We start from the raw sequence: 17,048 nt of genomic DNA, 5'->3' as shown, positions 1-17,048 counted from the left end.
TGCCCTGGATTCCTTTCGGTAAATTGGGGTTGGACCCTGCAAGCTGCTAACCACTAAGTTTGTTTATCACGCCTGGCCTCGGGTTAGTGTGCCTTGATTATGGGAGCTGTGAGGCTTTCTGTGTCTCCCACTTCTCAGTGAGGAAACTGAGGCCCAGAGAGGCACCTTGGAGTGTGCTGAGTCCTGGGAGCCATGAGTTGGGATTGCCCTCTCCTGCTCTGCTCTTCTCCCATCCCACCATTCCGCTCTCCAGCCTCCATTGACTCTGTGAGGCTGCTGCACTCAGGACTCTGTCTTCAAAGGACACCTGTGTCTTTATTCCAGGAAGGAACTTGGCACAGACACTAAAAGTTAGACCATAGCAACCCTTGCTTCTGAGACACAAGGGACACAGACAGGAGGCAGTGTGAGGGAGCCCCAGAACCCCAGCACCCCAGAGCTGCACAGGTGCCACCCCCAGAACTCACCCGAGATTCGCCCTCTCCTCTCCACTCCAGTCTGTTGGGGAACAGGTAGAAGTAGCGCCTCTGCCATTGCGTGAGAAAGGGGTTGCCCAGCTTCAGCATGAACCCGTGCATGATGCAGTCCTTCCCCAGGGCATAATCTGAGGGTGGAGACACAGGGTCACTCAGGTCCTGAGCTAACACCACTAATAACACGCTTTGGAGCTGGACAGGGGGCACACGTCTCTACAAAAGCAATTCGTTTTTTTTAAACACCATGATCTCAGTTTTTTAAAACATGGGACTGGGATGTGGGAGCTCAGAAGGTTCCAGGCTCTGAGTTCAAACCTTGATTCTTGGCATTTGAACCTACAGTACATACTGGCAACTCAGACCGGACAAAATTTTGTTCCCAAACTACTAAATAAGAGACTATTTAATCGTGAATTCTCTCAAAGTCCGTTAAAGGACTTCCATCTTATAAACTCTCCTGGCCGTCACTGCAGGCTCATCCTTGGCTCACCGCCCTCAAAGACAGCGGAGTCCAACAGCTCAGACTCACACTGACTGAGTCTTTAAGGTGGGGGCATTTCACAATGTGGTAAAATCACCCACTCATCCATCAGTCTACCCATGATGCCATGGGGGCTAGGCATGGATCAGTGTTTGGTGGGCCCACTGAGGAACAACAATAAAGATGAGACAAAAATCTTCCTGCCCTTGGGAATGTACAATCTGGGGACAGACAACCCTCGAAAGGATGAGACCCACATGTTCCTTGAGATGGAGAAAAAGTAAAAGACAGCAGAGGAAGGCAGGGGTGGCGCCCACAGAGCTGCCCTTCTGACATGGGCTTGCATTTCTGGGTAGAGTTAAAACACATTTAGTTCTGCCTTTGTCCTGGACACAGGTGGCGGGACTGTACATTTCTGTCACCGAGACATCTGGAATCTCACTGGGTCTGTTCCTGACTCTGTAATGTCCAATCTTCAAGGACTGAATCCTCAAGGCTGCCCTGCAGAGTCCCAGGAACAGGGAGACCCCAGAACTCAGATAGCAATGCCTCCCTCAGTGTTCATTCCCATCTGCCTGGAGACGGACTCAGCCCTTGGAATCCACGTGAAACCCAAGCCCGCACACTGTTTCCTATGCTGGGAAGCACTTGATGACAGTGAGCCCCACAGCCTTTTACCTTCCTCCTGACCAAGTTGTTTATTTTTAGCCCTCTTCCTGGCCTCGATTTTATCCGTATCGGCGTTGACGGCATCGTAGATGGTCTCCACCACTTCCTGCTGCCAGCGCTCAGAGATCACCAGTGGGAAGTTCTTATAGAGGTCCTGATCGCAGTCCAAGAGCTAGGTGTGTAAGGACAGGGGAACACACGCTCTAGTGCCTCCCATGGCCACACCAGGGAAGGTTTCGCCTTGGCCCAAGGTCAGGCAGCCTGGGCCTGGTCTTCAATAACACTAGGGTATTTTTGTCAAGGAAAATGAACTTATGTTGACTTTTAAAATTTGTTTGTATGCATGTGTGTGTGGTCCTGTGTGTTCATGTGTATGAAGGTGCATGTGTATGTGTGTCTGTGTGAGTAGGCCAGAGGTAGGTAACAGTCTTTCTCTAACACAACATAGTTATGTATTTATAGGTGGAGAACAGTCTCTCTTACTGAACCTGGAGCTTACCGACTAATGACACCAGGCTTCCTCTTGTCTCTGCTCCCCTTCACTTCTCAGTGCTGGGTTATGAGTATGCATCACTGTGCCTAATTCTACTCCCATGCTAGGGCTCTGAACTCAGGTGCTCGTGTGCAGCAAACACTTGACTGTGTGCTCCTCCAGCCCCACACACTGTGTTTTATTTAGAAGCAGTAAGAGACTCTTGGCAGCTAAGCAGACTTTCAGCCGTGGGTGCTGTATTTATAAAAAAAAAAATGGGGACAGGGGTCTGCATAGTATTCAAAATCCGATAAGGGAGAAAAGCTGGGCCGGCTGACCAACCTCCCTCACATGGTGTGGAAAAGCGGGAAAGCAGGCTGCTGGGTCAGCTGGCATCGTATGACCTCCCAACACCAGCACTGTGCACAGATGAATGTTTAAACACAAGTGGCTGGAGAGCAGGCGCCCAGCCCAGGAGCTGCAGTGAAGGGTGTGCACTTCACAGCAGCACTGTCTTTGTCTTGTCCTCTAAGGCAGGCTGCCCTGGGGGTCCAGGAGCTGGTGGCTTTGCTACAGTTCCTAAAACACCCCCTGGTCTCTGGGTCAGCCTTCACTCCAGGAGCCTGTGGCTCCGCCTAGCTGCCCCTGCTCACAGCTGCCTCTCCTCCAGGCTTCATCTCCCTCCAGGCTCTATCTTCCTTCTGTCCCCAGCACTCCCATTCTGAGTGTCCCTGTGACAGCCCCTGCCAGACTCAGTCACAGAGCCCGCCATTCACTCTCCAGGTAGCTGGTGTGGGTTTGACATGCAGAACCATCACTGTGGCTGGAAGGGGGCCTTCAGGTGGGAAACTGAGCAACTGGCCCTGCTGGGATAAACTCCAGAGAAGAGCCGGGGCTGGGCTAAGCCCCAGAGTCAGGGCAGATGACAGGCTGGCAGGCTGGTGACCCGCTGACTTAGCATTTTATAGATGGTGATCTTCCTCATGACTCACTCTCCCTGTGAGTATGTCTTGTCACCACTTGGAAAAACAGAGTCATGCACCAAAGTCTGAAAAATGCAGAGGACCCTTGATTGACATGTGCAAAGAGATTCCTGCTGTATGCATGTTCCCTCCTGACACAGGCAGATCCTAGACCAGTGTTCTCAACCTTCCTAAAGCAGGGACCCTTTGGTACAATTCCTCATGTTGTGGTGACGCCCAAACATAAAATTACTTTGTTGCTACTTCATAACTGTAATTTTGCTACTGTTATGGATTGTAATGCAAATATCTGATATGCAGATGATCTTCAGGGGCCCAAGGGTCATTTGACTCCCAAAGGGGTCACAACCCACAGGTTGGGAACCACATCCCTAGACTTAGACGCACGAAGATCATGGATTCTTCTGGTCTTCAGTAACACTAGGGTATTTTTGTCAAGGAAAATGAACTTACGTTGACTTTTAAAATTTGTTTGTATGTATGTGTGTGTGGTCCTGTGTGTGTCCATGTGTATGAAGGTGCATGGGTATGTGTGTCTGTGTGAGTGGAATGTGTTTGAATCAGTTGTTATTCCTGCCACAGATCCAAGCTGGAGTCTAACCGCAAATGCCACACATAACAACACGAGTGAGCACCCTGTCACTCATCAAAGTGAAATGATGGGGAAAAGAAAGCTGTGGCTGCTGCTGAATGGAGGTGCTAATACTGAAACTGTAGCTAAGTGCAATAGAGTCTCCTCTCCTCAAGCTAGAAGGGTGGGGTGGCCTGTTACGCCAGCAGCGGGGGAGCTGAGGAGGTCCTTTGGTTCAGGGCTTGCTGGGCTGCAGAGTGAGTGCAGGGTTGGGGTGCAGCTTGGTGGTAGAGTGTTTGTATAGCATGTACAAGGGCTCTAGTCGATCCCCAGTTCCCTCCATACGCAGTGAATATAGCCGAAATCCCATACCTGGAAGTGTGCATACCTTAATGCCTTTGGTGTCTTCCTCATCAAATGAGCCGATATCAAAGGCGTCTGCAGCGTTGACTTCTCCCCGAGGAGGGATTAGGGGTGGTGGGTACTAGAAGATCCAACAAGTAGGTAGGGCCCAGTTACCAGCTGCCCTGTATGCCCCCAGCCCAAGATAACAGTCTATAAAAAGAACACAGCCTGGTTTTCAGGAAGCACATGCCCAGAGAGGGCAGATCACCCTGAGCCTCATCAGTGCTGGCTGCCCGGGTGACCTGAGCATGGCAGGGTGGGCGGGCACTCCCTCCTCCCCATAGGAACTGCCGTCACTCTGCAGCTGGGCTTCACACAGAAACACACTTAAAAATTCAACTGGGGTGTTCCTGTACCAAAGAGAAGCACAACGAAGCTTAAAATAAGGGGAAGGGGTAGGGTACGGCTGCACGAAAAAAGGACAGGCTTAGTGGAGAGAGGCCTGGTTTCGGCTCTAGCATGAAACAAAAGTTAAAAAAAAAAAGTAAAAATCAGGAAAGGACGGTATAGGGCTAGAAAAACGTCTATGTTCCTTGCATACGGAAGGCTGACTCTATACATATTCCAATTAGGCAGACAACTTCTGTCCTGGGCCTTCTATTCATGTGCTGAGATGATATCTCCAAAATTCTTAGATGGCTGCCCCTCAGCGCCTGCAGAGGGCCTTCCAGGCCGTCACCTGGCGACAAGTCCACTGAGGAGCAGGTCCCTCACACACAGCAGCAAGGGTTTGCACAGAACGTGTATAGATCGTAGATATTCCCCATAGACTTTAGTCTTGAGGTGACAGCATAAATGCTCGCAGACAGTGCTCAGCCTGTGTCATCTGACACCAGGAGTCTGCATGTGCTGAGCACACTAGCGGTTTTATGTTTTTTGGTGTTTTTTTTTTTCCTGAATATTTTCCATCCATGGTTAGTTGAACTACAGATGCAAAATCAGGCGCATCTAGCCCGTGTGAGAAAAATAAGTAAAAGGAGCCTCCCCAGTAGGAGTCCCCTACATGGCAATGCATCCAGGCAGAATATATAGACATGGCAGGCTGGGGTGGGGACCCTGGAGGGGCAGAGTTAGGAAGCCAGCAGCAGAGAGACAGACAGAGAGCTCAGAGGGCCCAGAGGGATACCTTCCGTAAGTACACGTGCTGCCAGTCGATGCCCTTGAAGAAGATGTGCTCCTTCACCTCCTGTGCCCTGGGGAAGAGGAGGGAGAGAGAGAGTTCTGCAGGGGTCAGATGGGAAATGTGACCAGTGCTGCGCTGTCTCCCAGAGAGTGTGTCTCTCCCACAGAGAACGGCCCTGTTCGTTAAGAAACCAATTGCAGGCTGGAAAACAGCCCAGGGGGTAAAGTGCTTGCCATGTAGCCACAAGAACCTGAGTTTGGATCCCTGGCTCCCATGTAAATGCCGGACTGACATGGGTAGCAAGAAGCAGAGACAGGGGATGCCCTGGCACGCGGCTAGCTAAACTAGGCCAATCAGAAAACTCTGAGGCGGGGGGGGGGGGGGGGGGGGGGGGGACCTGCTCCAGTATACAAGGTAGAGAGCAATCGGGGAAGACACTCATCAATCTTGGGCTCACACACATGCATGCAGACATGTGCACAAGCATGAGAGCACATGTGCACACGCAGATTCACATGCATACACATGTAGAAAAAAGCAAGAAGTTACTTTCCGAGAACACAGAAAATGCTGCAGCAACTGGAGGCATCAACACTGAACCTGGGAAGATGTCTCCTTGTCCAGATGCATCCTGTAGCTTAAGACAGCCTGGCAGTTCCCACAGACACACACATGTACATCCATGTTGTGTGGGTGCACATGAAACACAATCTGAAGAAGAGTGATGCTGGAGAGCCGAGTGTTAAAGTATCTCCAGCAAATGCCAATCAGCCATGATGGACAGAAGGACAGGAAGAGGGCAGGACTGTGAAGCCTCCAGCATTCACTTAGATCACAAACTCAAATGGCACAATGTGAGCCCCCGCCCCCATTCAGCTGAGTAAACAAACTCCTGGAAGGTCAGGATCAAGGTTGACCACACACAGCAGCAATGGTTCCTGTGGGCTGATCCTCAGCCTTGCCCTGCCCCCTTTCTATCCATTCCCAAGACCCCAGATCCAGAGCATGCAGCCCCTTGGAGCTATTCTTCACCTGCCCCCTCCTCCATCCTCGGTGACTCCAGCCTCTCCGCTCTGCTTGGGGTCCCACCTCCAAGCCCTCCCTCCCTCTGCAAGGCGAGTCACAGGTTTGATCACTGTATGGTCCTTTACGTGCAACGCTCAGACCTGTGACCCGCCTCTCTTCAAAGGATGCTGCTCAGTATCCCTTCTCTAGCACACTGCTGCATCTGCTGCCCTCACGGTTCCTCCTCAACCCGAATCACTTAACAAATGCTCAGAGATGGATGGAGGACCCCAGGCAAAGCAGATACCATGTCCTCAGGAGCGACATTCCAAGGGCCTTGTTCTGTCTTCACCTGCACCTGCTGCTGTCTGCACACAGCAGGCTGAACACGTGACAGAAGGAACTAGAGAGGAGGCGGGCCTCCAGTCTGGCTCCTTCCTTTCCCTGCTGTCACAGGAAGTGCAGGGTGGAGCACACAGACACATCAAGGGGCTGTCCAAAGGTAGCTGGGGATGGACAGGGTGGTGTGCAGGTGGGTGGCAGAGCAGCTGCTCTGGGGATGGAGCACGTGCTGACCCCCAGACTCTGTGTGCGCATGTGCGTGTGTGTGTGTGTATGTGCTGGAACTCTGTGGAATCGCTGACACACATAGACACACATGTGCACTCAACCCACACACCAAGCATTGTTCCCACCCCTGAATCCTCAAGTCTCCACAACTAGATGTGAATTCTAACAAGAAGCTTCAAAGGCCCTGGAAGGTTTGACATTTGAGAAACCAAACTTGTCAAAGAGCTTCTTAAAAAGCAAAATCAATAGAAAGGCTGGGGATCTAAATGATCAGAGAGTAAAACAAGGAATCAAAGGGGAGAGACAGCGAACACACAAGGTCAGGGCATCATTCTGCCAGTGCTCATAGGAGTGCTAAGAGAATGCGACAGGCTGGGGAGATGGGGCAATCTCTACAGCTGAAGAACACCGGTCTTGGAGAAGCCCCACCCCCAGCATCCAGAGAAGCCCTGACAGCCCAAAGCCACAGCCTCAGACCTTTAGCACTTCTGCACAGCTGCGACATCAGGCTGGTTTCGGGGGGCCGTATTCACTCCTCAGCCCCCCTCTAAGGGGCTACTTGGGAACATACTGAAGTTAAAGATGGGGCCCGGAAAGTGGAGGGCTGGGGTCAGGTTAACTAACACCAGACCCAGGGACCTCAAGTGCAACAGGGGATGGTGAAAGGGAGGGACTGAGACCACACTCAGTTCTCACAGGACTTGGGAGGAAAAAGGAAAACCCCTTATCTCTCCCCTCCTCTCTATTTCCTCCCCCTCTCCTCTGTCCCCCTTTGTTCCCTTCCCCTCCGGTCCCCATCTCTCCCCCTTCCCTTCATGATTTCCTTCACATCTCTCCCCCTCCCTCTCTCCTCCCTGCATGTTCCCCCTCCCCTCCCTCACCCTCCCCTCCTGTCCAATCTCTCTCCCTCTCCCCCCCATCTTCTCCTCTCCTGTCCTCCTCTCTCCCCATCCTTCCCCCTCCTCCATCTCCCTTCCTGTCATCTCTTCCCCTTCCTCTACTCTCCCCCTCCCCTCATTTTCTCCCCTCCTGTACCCCTCTCTGCCCACCCCTCCTCCATATTCTCCCTCCTCTCACAAGCTTCTGTTTGAACAGTTTTCCCAGATGTTAATACTATGTTGGAAGGCTGGAGTCTCTAACAGTAAGGAATTCACTTTGAAAAAAAAATCCTCCAGTTCCCCCATCTCTGCTTCCAGTTCAGCTAAGATACAAGCCCGGCCTATGCCCTCACGGAGAACTGAACCCCTGTGCTTTGGCTTCCAGCTGGGACAGGCTGACCCCTCTGAAACTGTAAGCAGAAGCAAACATCTCCATAGGGCATTTCTGTCTAGAATTGTAAGGGTAACAGCATGGATAACCAACACCCTGTGTGGCCTCCTCTTGTGCAACCCCACCCCGTGTGACCCCGCCCCATGTAATCCCACTCCAGTAGATGCTGAGGGCTTGTAGGGCCTGTATATAAAAGACTACTGGTTTCCTTAGAGTGGAGGCGCTGAAAGATAGCCTACCCGCCTCCGCAGCAGCCCAGCCGCTGGCTCACATCCCGCTGGAGCAAACCCTCCAGGAGGGACCTCAGTTCTGGGGAGAAGGCATCCGGAAGCTGCACGTTCTGGGGAGAGAAGAGATGGATTTTGAAGGCCCATCCTAAGGCAGTGGCTTCACACCCAACCAGAGGTCAAGGCTGCTCCTTGGGTAAGAGATTATCTAAAACTGAATTCACGACAGGCTAGCATTAATCTAAAACGGTTATTGATTGGTTTTGGAATCCTCCGGCAGGTTGGCAGGGCTAGTTTATTTGATGGCTATGCCCACTCCCCACCTGCCACAGCTTATTCTGCTCAGTTGCGGATCTCATCATTTGCCCGGGAGCATGCTTCCACTCATCTCTTTCTCTCAAAACTTCCCTAGGAATGGTTTTATCGTCAAGTAGTTATTTTACATTTCATGTTTTATATATGTATGTATACATAACATGATATGTTTTATATAATACTTTGTGGTTTTGATCTGTCTTTATTGTTTTTTGTATTATATATCACAAACACATGCTTGTTTCAAATGGGTGTGGGTCCCTTGTGGGGGTCAGAGGACGGTCTTGGGTGACTGTCCTCATCATCCACCTGGTGTCTTTGGTGCCTTTCTGCTGGGCACACCAGGGCGAGGAGACCACAGCCTTCTGTGGATTTTCCTCTCGTCAGCGGTCATCTCACAGCAGGACTGCTATTACAAATGCATCCGGCTTCCACGGGGTTCTCGGGATCAGAACTCTGACCCTCAGGTCCGCGGAACAAATTCTTTATCCACAGGGCCATCTCCCCAGCCCTGCGGTACCTTATGCCTTTCCCAGCACATTTAGCCGGTAACAACGAGACACAGAACACGGAAACCATCCTCAATCATCTCACCACTGTCAGGGTCATGCGGTCTATCTCGTGCTTGTCTTTGGTTTTGTGCTGTCTGAAAGGGCTGTGGCTGTGGACATAAAAAGAACGCTCTATTAAAACATGGCATTGGCTAACTTGGTACAGGCACCGACTAATATTTGGGTAAAGTACAGAAGTTAGATGATAAACATTCGCTATTTCTGAAAACAAAACAAAGCCACGGCAGAGACCATATCCTGAATGAGCCAGATACGACACACTTGGTCCAGCCTGCAGTGACATTATGACAATAAGACCGGCTTCTCCAGCTAAGTCACCAGCAGGACACAGGCATCAGGCAGCCATGTCAGGAAGGGTGAGGGCTGCAGCAGCTGCAGCTCTGTGCTGCACCAAATCCCTGCAGAGAATGCGGATCAGCCTGGAAGCCAGGGCGCACAGCATGACACAGCCCAGTAACAAGGACAGCACCAGCGGGCCCAGTCTTGCTTTACCCAGGGTGAGTCAAGAAAGCTGGAGTCCATGTGAGCTGGCTGTTCCCACAAACCTTCAGCATCCGTGTTTACATCTAGACAAAAGACAGTGGCAGCAGACAGTAGGTGCTAATACTGTGGTCAGCTGTAAAGTGTCAGAGCCCATCCGGGCTTGGTAAGCCGAGGACTCCTCTTTGCTGTGTTATTTATTATATATACTTCTTTATTATTATTTTTCAAGCTACTATTCTCATATAGAGTTACACCAGGCCATTTTCAGCTGTGTATACAATGTTATAATCTCCTCTTTCTCTCTCCCCCTGCTCCCTCTTCTCTCCCCCGCTCTCTCTTCTCTCTCTGCTCCTCTTTTTCTCTCTCTGCTTCCCCTTCTCTCTCCCTACTCCCCCTTCTCTCTGTTCCCTCCTTTCCTCCCTCTGCTCCACAGTTTTCAATACTCTCCTATAATCCACACGTGTATTAAAATCTGGGACCACAAGGGACAACATGATGCTTGTGTCTCTGGAACAGACTCAGTTTGCCGTTAAATGATTAGCTCCAGAGTAGCCATTTTAACTACAAACGGCTTAACTTTGTTATCCTTTATGGCAGAACATAATGCTCCATTGTCTTCATCCATGCCTTTGTTAGTGGATGCCTAGCTGCTTCAGTAGCCTTGCCATTGTGAGCATTGATGTGGTGAGCATGGGTCAGCAAGTGTCTGTGATGTGTTCATGTGAAGTTTTACATAAACATCTGAGAGTGTTATATAGTACATATACACACACACACACGTGGAGGGAGTCTATGTAGCCCAGGTGGGTCCTAAACTCACTATGTAGCCCAGGCTGTCCTCAAACTCACTTCCATTCTCCCACCTTAGCTTCCAGTGTGCTGGGATTTCAAGTGCGGGCCATATTTTTTGTTTCCTGGAAAGTCTGTAGAAGCTAGCTTTCAAATATGCAAATTAGAAGCCTGGACCAGTGATGTACTAGAAGCTGATGAAGGGCTACAGGCTAGGACCAGGTCTCCTGACAGAGGCATGTTTTTGCCATGGCCACGCCCATGTACGAGGTATGTCAGTCATAAACTGACATGAGATCCTCTGGGAAGCATCTGAGGCCAAAGCTGCCAACTGTAGCTGTGCATGGAAGTCGAGACCAAGCAACTCTAAAGGAGGGAGTCCCAGTCCCACCTGTCCTAGGCTGCCATTCCTGCTGGAGGGAAGGTTTTAGTCTCCTTCCTTTAGACTCCTTCCTTCTCCCTCTGGACAAGAGAGGGAGCCCCAGCACCGTGGTGAATGACCACAGCTACACCATCTCCTAAGAGCACTAACTGAACAAAAATTCAAACAAGACAAACTGCCACTGGCCAAGGATGTGTGATAATCTTTAAACTGATTTGACTGGAAATGTCCTTTTCACCTTGCTTCCAAGGAGAAGAAACATGCAGTTACTGCGCTCCAAAGAGGAAACAGAAGTCAGGCATGGTGGTGCACCAGCAAGGGAGGCAGAAGAGCAGAGGATCCAGGTTCAAAGCCATCCTCAGCTATGGAGGAATTTCAGGCAAGCATAGACTACACGAGACACCATCAGATAAATACATAAAATAATAAAAGCCCAAAGCACGGAAGACAGTGCTTACATGTTACTGGTGACAATGTCCTTTGAATCACCAACTGCCTCTTGGACAGCCCCTCTTGGACAAACCCAAAGAAGTACCAGTACGTCGGGGCCCAGGCAGAGGGATGCCAAGTCAGTGGTGGCGTCTCCATCTGCCATCCTACTGCCTCCACCCCACTATGTTTCTCAAGGTTAAGGGGTTGGAGAGGACCTTGAACTTAAGGATGCTCATGCCTGTGAGTGCAAAGCCAGCAGACTCCGTTAGTCCTGACCTCTGACACAGTGTGATGGTCACTCCCAGAGTCCCGCTGAAATGTCCTAACTGTCCTGTGAGGTGGGGCCTTTAAAAGGTGACACCAGGAGGGCTCTAACCCCAGGAAGGATTAAAGCTGTTGTGGAGGGGCCAGCCAGAAAGGTGAGTCTGGCTTCCCTCTCCCGCCCAGCCACGTCCTGTAATGACACTGTAGGAAATCCTTCAAGCTGCTCACTGAACTCCTGGCTTCCAGGATCATGAGCCCAAATAAACGCTGCTCATTAAAACCACCTGGTCAGCATGGTTCCATTTCAGCCCCTCCACCAAGCGCCCATCTGTCCCCAGGTCCACAGTCCCCATTTACAAGTTCAGCGAGTCCACGTCTGACTCAGCAAGGCAACATGGGAAGTGACTTTCCAGCTCTCCCACCCTGGGCCATCTCGTCAGGAACACTTGAGTATTCAGCCCCACACATGCGAGCTGCCAAATAGAGTCTTGATTACTCTTTGTGAACCAAGTCTGGGACTTGGCTTTCTATTTTGGAAAATGTTAAAAGAGAAACCTCAGATAGTAACATCTCCATTTTGAGCAGGACAAGTGGCACTCACAGAACATGTGATGGCAGCTGTGCCCTGATGCGGGCTCTGTAAATAGATGCCCAACTCCCGGCTGTCTTCAGCACAGAGTGCAGAGACAGGCCTCCCAGCTCTGGGTGGCTTTTGACAACAGAGAGCCCACATCCCGAGTAAAAGCACACACGGCTCCCTTAATGAGATAGTGTCAGGCTGAGCACATCCCCCCACACCTGCTAGGACACCGAGGAAGCCCACGCACTCCCACATCAGACACTTCAAATCCACAGGCTTGACACTGAGCCCAAATCAATGTGACATATGATTAAACACTCTCACAACTTAATTTTAGAATGCAAGAAAGATTGTATGTCATATCAAATATGCCTTTGGAATTTGAGCCAGTAACTGAAATATCTATAAATGGTCCCCTTTCCCCCAGTGGCACTTAACCCTAACCCCAGACCTCCACTCAGGCTCTATGTCGATGGAAGACATATTGGGGGGGGACTCTCCCAGAGGGAGAGTTCTTGATTCCCATAATTCTAAGGGGAACAGGGAATCTCATATGCACTTAGATACCTGAGTAGTGCCCAAGCACCCTAAACTGTGACAACTAAAACTATCCCCCAAAGAGTGCTGAGTGTCCCTAGAGATTGCAGCTGAGGGTTGCTGGTTGTGTGGCTGAGACTGCCCTTAAGATAGGACGGGAAGGGAAAAGGTCACCCCAGGAATGCAGCACGCCTCCAGGCCCAAGCTCTGCTCACTCAGTGTCCAGCTCTACCCACTTTCACTTCTCAGGGCCAATGAAGAGCAGCTTCAAGGGCCTCTAAACATGGACAGGTTCACAAGACAGTGCTGAGTCTCCTGGAGGCACATCTTCTGTTATTTCCGGCTGGTGAAGGATGGTCCCCTGCCTAGTTCCTCCGCCTCTAAAGCAAATCCCCTCATTTTTACTTTATGGGTCTGGTTGTTTGCCTGCATCTTGTGCCTGCAGTGCCAGCAGAGGCCAGAGAACGGAGCCGGGGCCCCTGGAACTGGAGTTACAGATGGCTGCAAGCTGCTATGTGGGTGCAGGGAATCAAACCTGGGTCCTCTGAAGAGCAGAGAGTGCCCTTCACCCCTGAGCCCCATCTCTAGCCTCAGTTCCTCCTTCTGCAGACCCACCTTGGGGCCTTGCTCATGAAAGGTCCCTGTGACCTTTGGTTCTGCCTGAAGCACTGTTGACTACACCCTCCCAAGAGCAACCGCTGTCCTTCCTCATCCAGGTGCACAGGATGTCCCTGCACTGTCTAGGCTGACTCTATAGTACTGTTCTGTCCCTCATATCCCCTCCTGCTGCAGCTCAGGCACGTCTCTGTCCCACTACACTACAGGCGGCTTCAAGAATCATTTGGCTGCAGGTTACAAGGCCTTGTCATCCCGTTGTTAAAAATCCCCCAGTCCCTGACACCGGGAAACAAGGCCATGCTCCGCAGCGCATACGGAGGCCCTCCCAGGTCGGCATTGCCTCTGCTAACATACCCTACTTGAGACAGTAATTACCACTCAGTGGGCCCCTGTGGCAAGCTGTACCTGTCCCCACCACATTGTCTCCATCCTGAGAGCCCCATCTCCCACACAAAGTCACCCCACTCAGCCACAACAGAAGTGGGTCCTCCACTTCTATGCTTCCCGGTTCCCAGTCCTCTGGGGGAGCCTCCCCCTCTTTTACCTTTCTTCTCCCTCCTCCTGAAGCCCTCCTCCCCTCCTCCTCTGTATCAGGCCCTCATGTGCTTTTAAGTACTCAATAAATGTTTATCAAGCTTAAATCGCGGGAGTCAGAACTAATTTCCTGCTCTTTGCTTTTAGTGCTATGCAGTCCCTGGAAGGGCTTCTGAGTAAGCATGGGAGAGAGCGGTCTGAGCACTGAACCTCAGGGGGGAGGATGCATCAAAGCTCACTAGCCACCTAGGCCAAGACTCCTCCCCAGCGCAGGCAGTCAGCAGTCAGGGACCCCGGGAACTGGCCATGGAGCAGCAAGAGGTTTATATGGCCACACATATAACAGATTCTTAGGTGATATAACCTCTGTGTATGTGTGTGTGTGTGTGTGTGTGTGTGTGTACTAGAACATGCATGCACATGCATGTGGGGAGATGTGTAGAGGTCAGAGGACAACTTTGAGGAGTTGGTTCTCTCCTTCTACCATGTTGGTCCCAGGGATTGAACCCAGGTCCCAGGCTTGATGACAGGTGTCTTTCTGTGCTGAGCCATCTCACCAGACGCCCCCCTCCCAAAGCAGCCCTTCCGTGAGACTCCCTTTTGAAGAGGTGCAGTCGGGCATTTTCGTCACCTGACCTATGCCCACTCTCTGGCTTCCATCTCTCTCACCTCTCTCTCCACACTTGTCCCTGGGGCCATCCTCAGGAATCTTAAGGTCTTGACAGAAACTTCTCGCCCCAGGAGAGGAAGGATTTCACCAAGGACTTTCTATTTCCCTATTCAGAAGGACTCAGAAATTGAATGCAGCTGTGTAAAACTAAACTCACTCCACGAGGAACAAATCACAGTTGCATAGGACTGAAGTGATAATCAGACAAGCCCTTCCCGATTCTTCAAACACAAAGTCATCTTTCTCGGGCTTGCACCGTTTCCCTGGGGGTCCTTTATTGATGCTTTCGTAATCCAATTCTGCTGTGCCTTGTTGTCTCCAGTGTCTCCCTGAACCTGCAAGGACTGTAGTGGGGACAGAAGGGGGCCTCCCTGGGAAATGGCTTCCTCTGACTCGCTCTGCGTAGCCTCTAATCAGGTCAGCTAGTCCTGGGATCAGGAATAAGGGGCGCCTGGGCTCCACCGACATGGTACTGGTAATGTAATTACGGAATAACAGACCTGACTTTCTTAGCGGTAATACAATTTTAGATCCCCAGGGAATACACGATGGGCGCAGCAGAATTGGATTACAGAAGCATCAAGGATATAGTGCGTGGTACTTGGAGCCAAGTTTGGGGGACTATGGCATTCAACAGCTCTTCAAATGTACTAAGCAGAACCTATGAGTTTTCCCAGGGGTGCAGTGAACCCTCAACAGACTGTGGGCACAGGCTACTGGGCAACTGATAAGAGGGAAATCGAGACAGGAAGCGGGGACAGGCATCTTTCTTGGACCTCTGTAGTGAGAATGACAAGTCCAGTTGGGTTCCGCTAGAACAAGCTCCCACTTAAAACCAGCTAGAGCATCTAGAAAGTCACAGAAGGTGTCAGCTGTCAATCATCCCCTCCCTGCTGCCCAACTCAGTGTCTCTGTAGCTTAGGATACAGTCAAGTAGAAAGGTCAACTTCCAAGAGACAACATTAGCAGGCTCACAGAGAAATGCCAACTTTTCAGGCAGGGTTACTTTGGCGCCCCGGCCCCACACTCCAGAATTCCCCAAATGCTTGATGTTCAGGAATCATGAGAAGTCATTTGTGGCAGGGAGGGGGGACACACACCACCTTCTCCAGTCATCCATGTTTTAATACTTCCACATAGTTCTAGAATATGGTTTACTGTGGAAATGCTCCAAAGCCCTCTTGGTTTGCTCTATTTAGTCTTATTTTACCTTAGTCCTAGCTTAAGGTACCTAGGACCTATGGCATGGGACAAAAAAGATGAAGCCATAAAGTTTCAATCTCTGAGTCCTCAGCATAGAAGCTGGCCTGAGTAAAAAAGGAGGAGCCACCATGGCCGTCATCTGCTTAAAGGCCACTGTGCGATTTAACATGACATCAAGACAGTAATTCATAAATATTCTCCCCACCCCCAGGCTGAGGATGGAACCCAGGGTCTCTTGCACATGAGGCAAGCCCTCTGCCACTGGGCTAACCTCAGCCCAGGAAGCTCCACTGGACCCAAGCACCCCAGGACAGGACATCTGGGTTCCACTCACCCCCGCAGGAGCTTGAAGAGCATACAACCCAGGGAGAACCAGTCGGCGCTGCTGTCATACGGTGTCCCCTTCTGCAACACCTCCGGAGCCATGTACCCATGGGTGCCCCTGGGGAGGGAAGGAGATGGTCACAGGAGGACGCTCACTCTGGAATGAGGAGGACACCGCCCCGTGTTAAGAGGGCAGTGGCTGAGCACGGAGAAGTGAGCATGCACCATGGCCTAAGCACACGCCTTATGCTGAGTGCTCTGCAGAAGGCGATCGCGAGTTCACACAGGAAGGGAAGGAGGATGAGGGCAATTTGGCTAGGGCATCTATCACCCCGTGGACCGCCAGGGTTGATGCAACTGATCTGGCTGGTGGTGTCTGTGAAGACCCATAGGTACATACACTGTGCCCCAAGATGAGCCTGAGCGACCCGGGGGCTCTACGACGCCATCAAAAAGAATGTTGGGAAAGCCCCTGTCTGCAGCGCTATAGCTGTTCTCTTTCTCACTGACTTCTGTCAATGAGAGGATGAAGAGGCGCTGAGGGGAACGCAAGTATGGCCATGGCTCAGCATCACAAGGCCCAAGAGGTGAAGTGAACCTATGTAGGGCAGGAGGCAAGGTTCAAATCATGCCCTGCCTTAGGATAAGTGCTGCTGACTTGCTTACGCACACTGAGGATTCACTCAGAAACCCCAAGTCAGTAAGGATCATGGGTGGTCACTGGAGCCCATGGGGAGGCTCGGAGGAGCTGCACAATACGTGAAATGGGGGCTGGCAGGTAGTGGCAGGCCTGGCTTTCCACAAGCTGCCAGCATAAGATCAAAAGAGCCATGCCAGCAACAGAGGAGGCCCCTGCCAGGGCTTCCAAAATGCTTATTGGGAAAGCTGAGCTTTAGATAGCCTGGAAGCCCTTTGAGGTGACTGCGGGGTGCTATCCATGACTGAACCATCATTTGGGAGGGGAGGGACATCTTCCAGGAGAAATCAAACCAGCTGATGTAGATGGCTCTGCAGGTGTCCACTAGCTCTGGAGTTCACTAGCACTGCCCAAGGTCACAATGCTCCCTGTACAATTATCTGCACTGAAGTGATGC

General features: G+C 51.2%; 1 protein-coding gene across 4 annotated transcripts in view; it reads right to left on the bottom strand.

Moving 5' to 3' along the window:
• The window catches only part of Grk3 (G protein-coupled receptor kinase 3), a 105,456-nt gene that overhangs the window by 6,642 nt on the left and 81,766 nt on the right, over window positions 1-17,048 (bottom strand). For 3 of the 4 annotated variants that reach the window (XM_050121145.1, XM_050121143.1, XM_050121146.1), the window contains 7 exons: window positions 15,965-16,072; window positions 9,161-9,227; window positions 8,264-8,364; window positions 5,184-5,250; window positions 4,041-4,136; window positions 1,636-1,798; window positions 468-604 (listed from right to left, as the gene is read on the bottom strand). In XM_050121145.1, coding sequence (XP_049977102.1) covers window positions 468-604; window positions 1,636-1,798; window positions 4,041-4,136; window positions 5,184-5,250; window positions 8,264-8,364; window positions 9,161-9,227; window positions 15,965-16,072 — 739 coding nt within the window. The remainder of the gene's footprint in view (window positions 1-467; window positions 605-1,635; window positions 1,799-4,040; window positions 4,137-5,183; window positions 5,251-8,263; window positions 8,365-9,160; window positions 9,228-15,964; window positions 16,073-17,048) is intronic. The other variant, XM_050121144.1, reaches the window with a different exon arrangement.

The sequence above is a fragment of the Alexandromys fortis genome, unplaced genomic scaffold, assembly GCF_014885135.2.
Source record: "Alexandromys fortis isolate MF-2015 unplaced genomic scaffold, M_Fortis_MF-2015_v1.1 scaffold_197, whole genome shotgun sequence".
NCBI classification, from domain to species: Eukaryota; Metazoa; Chordata; class Mammalia; order Rodentia; family Cricetidae; genus Alexandromys; species Alexandromys fortis.
Note: the sequence above shows the minus strand (reverse complement) of the source record. Positions and strands in the feature narration are given on the sequence as shown.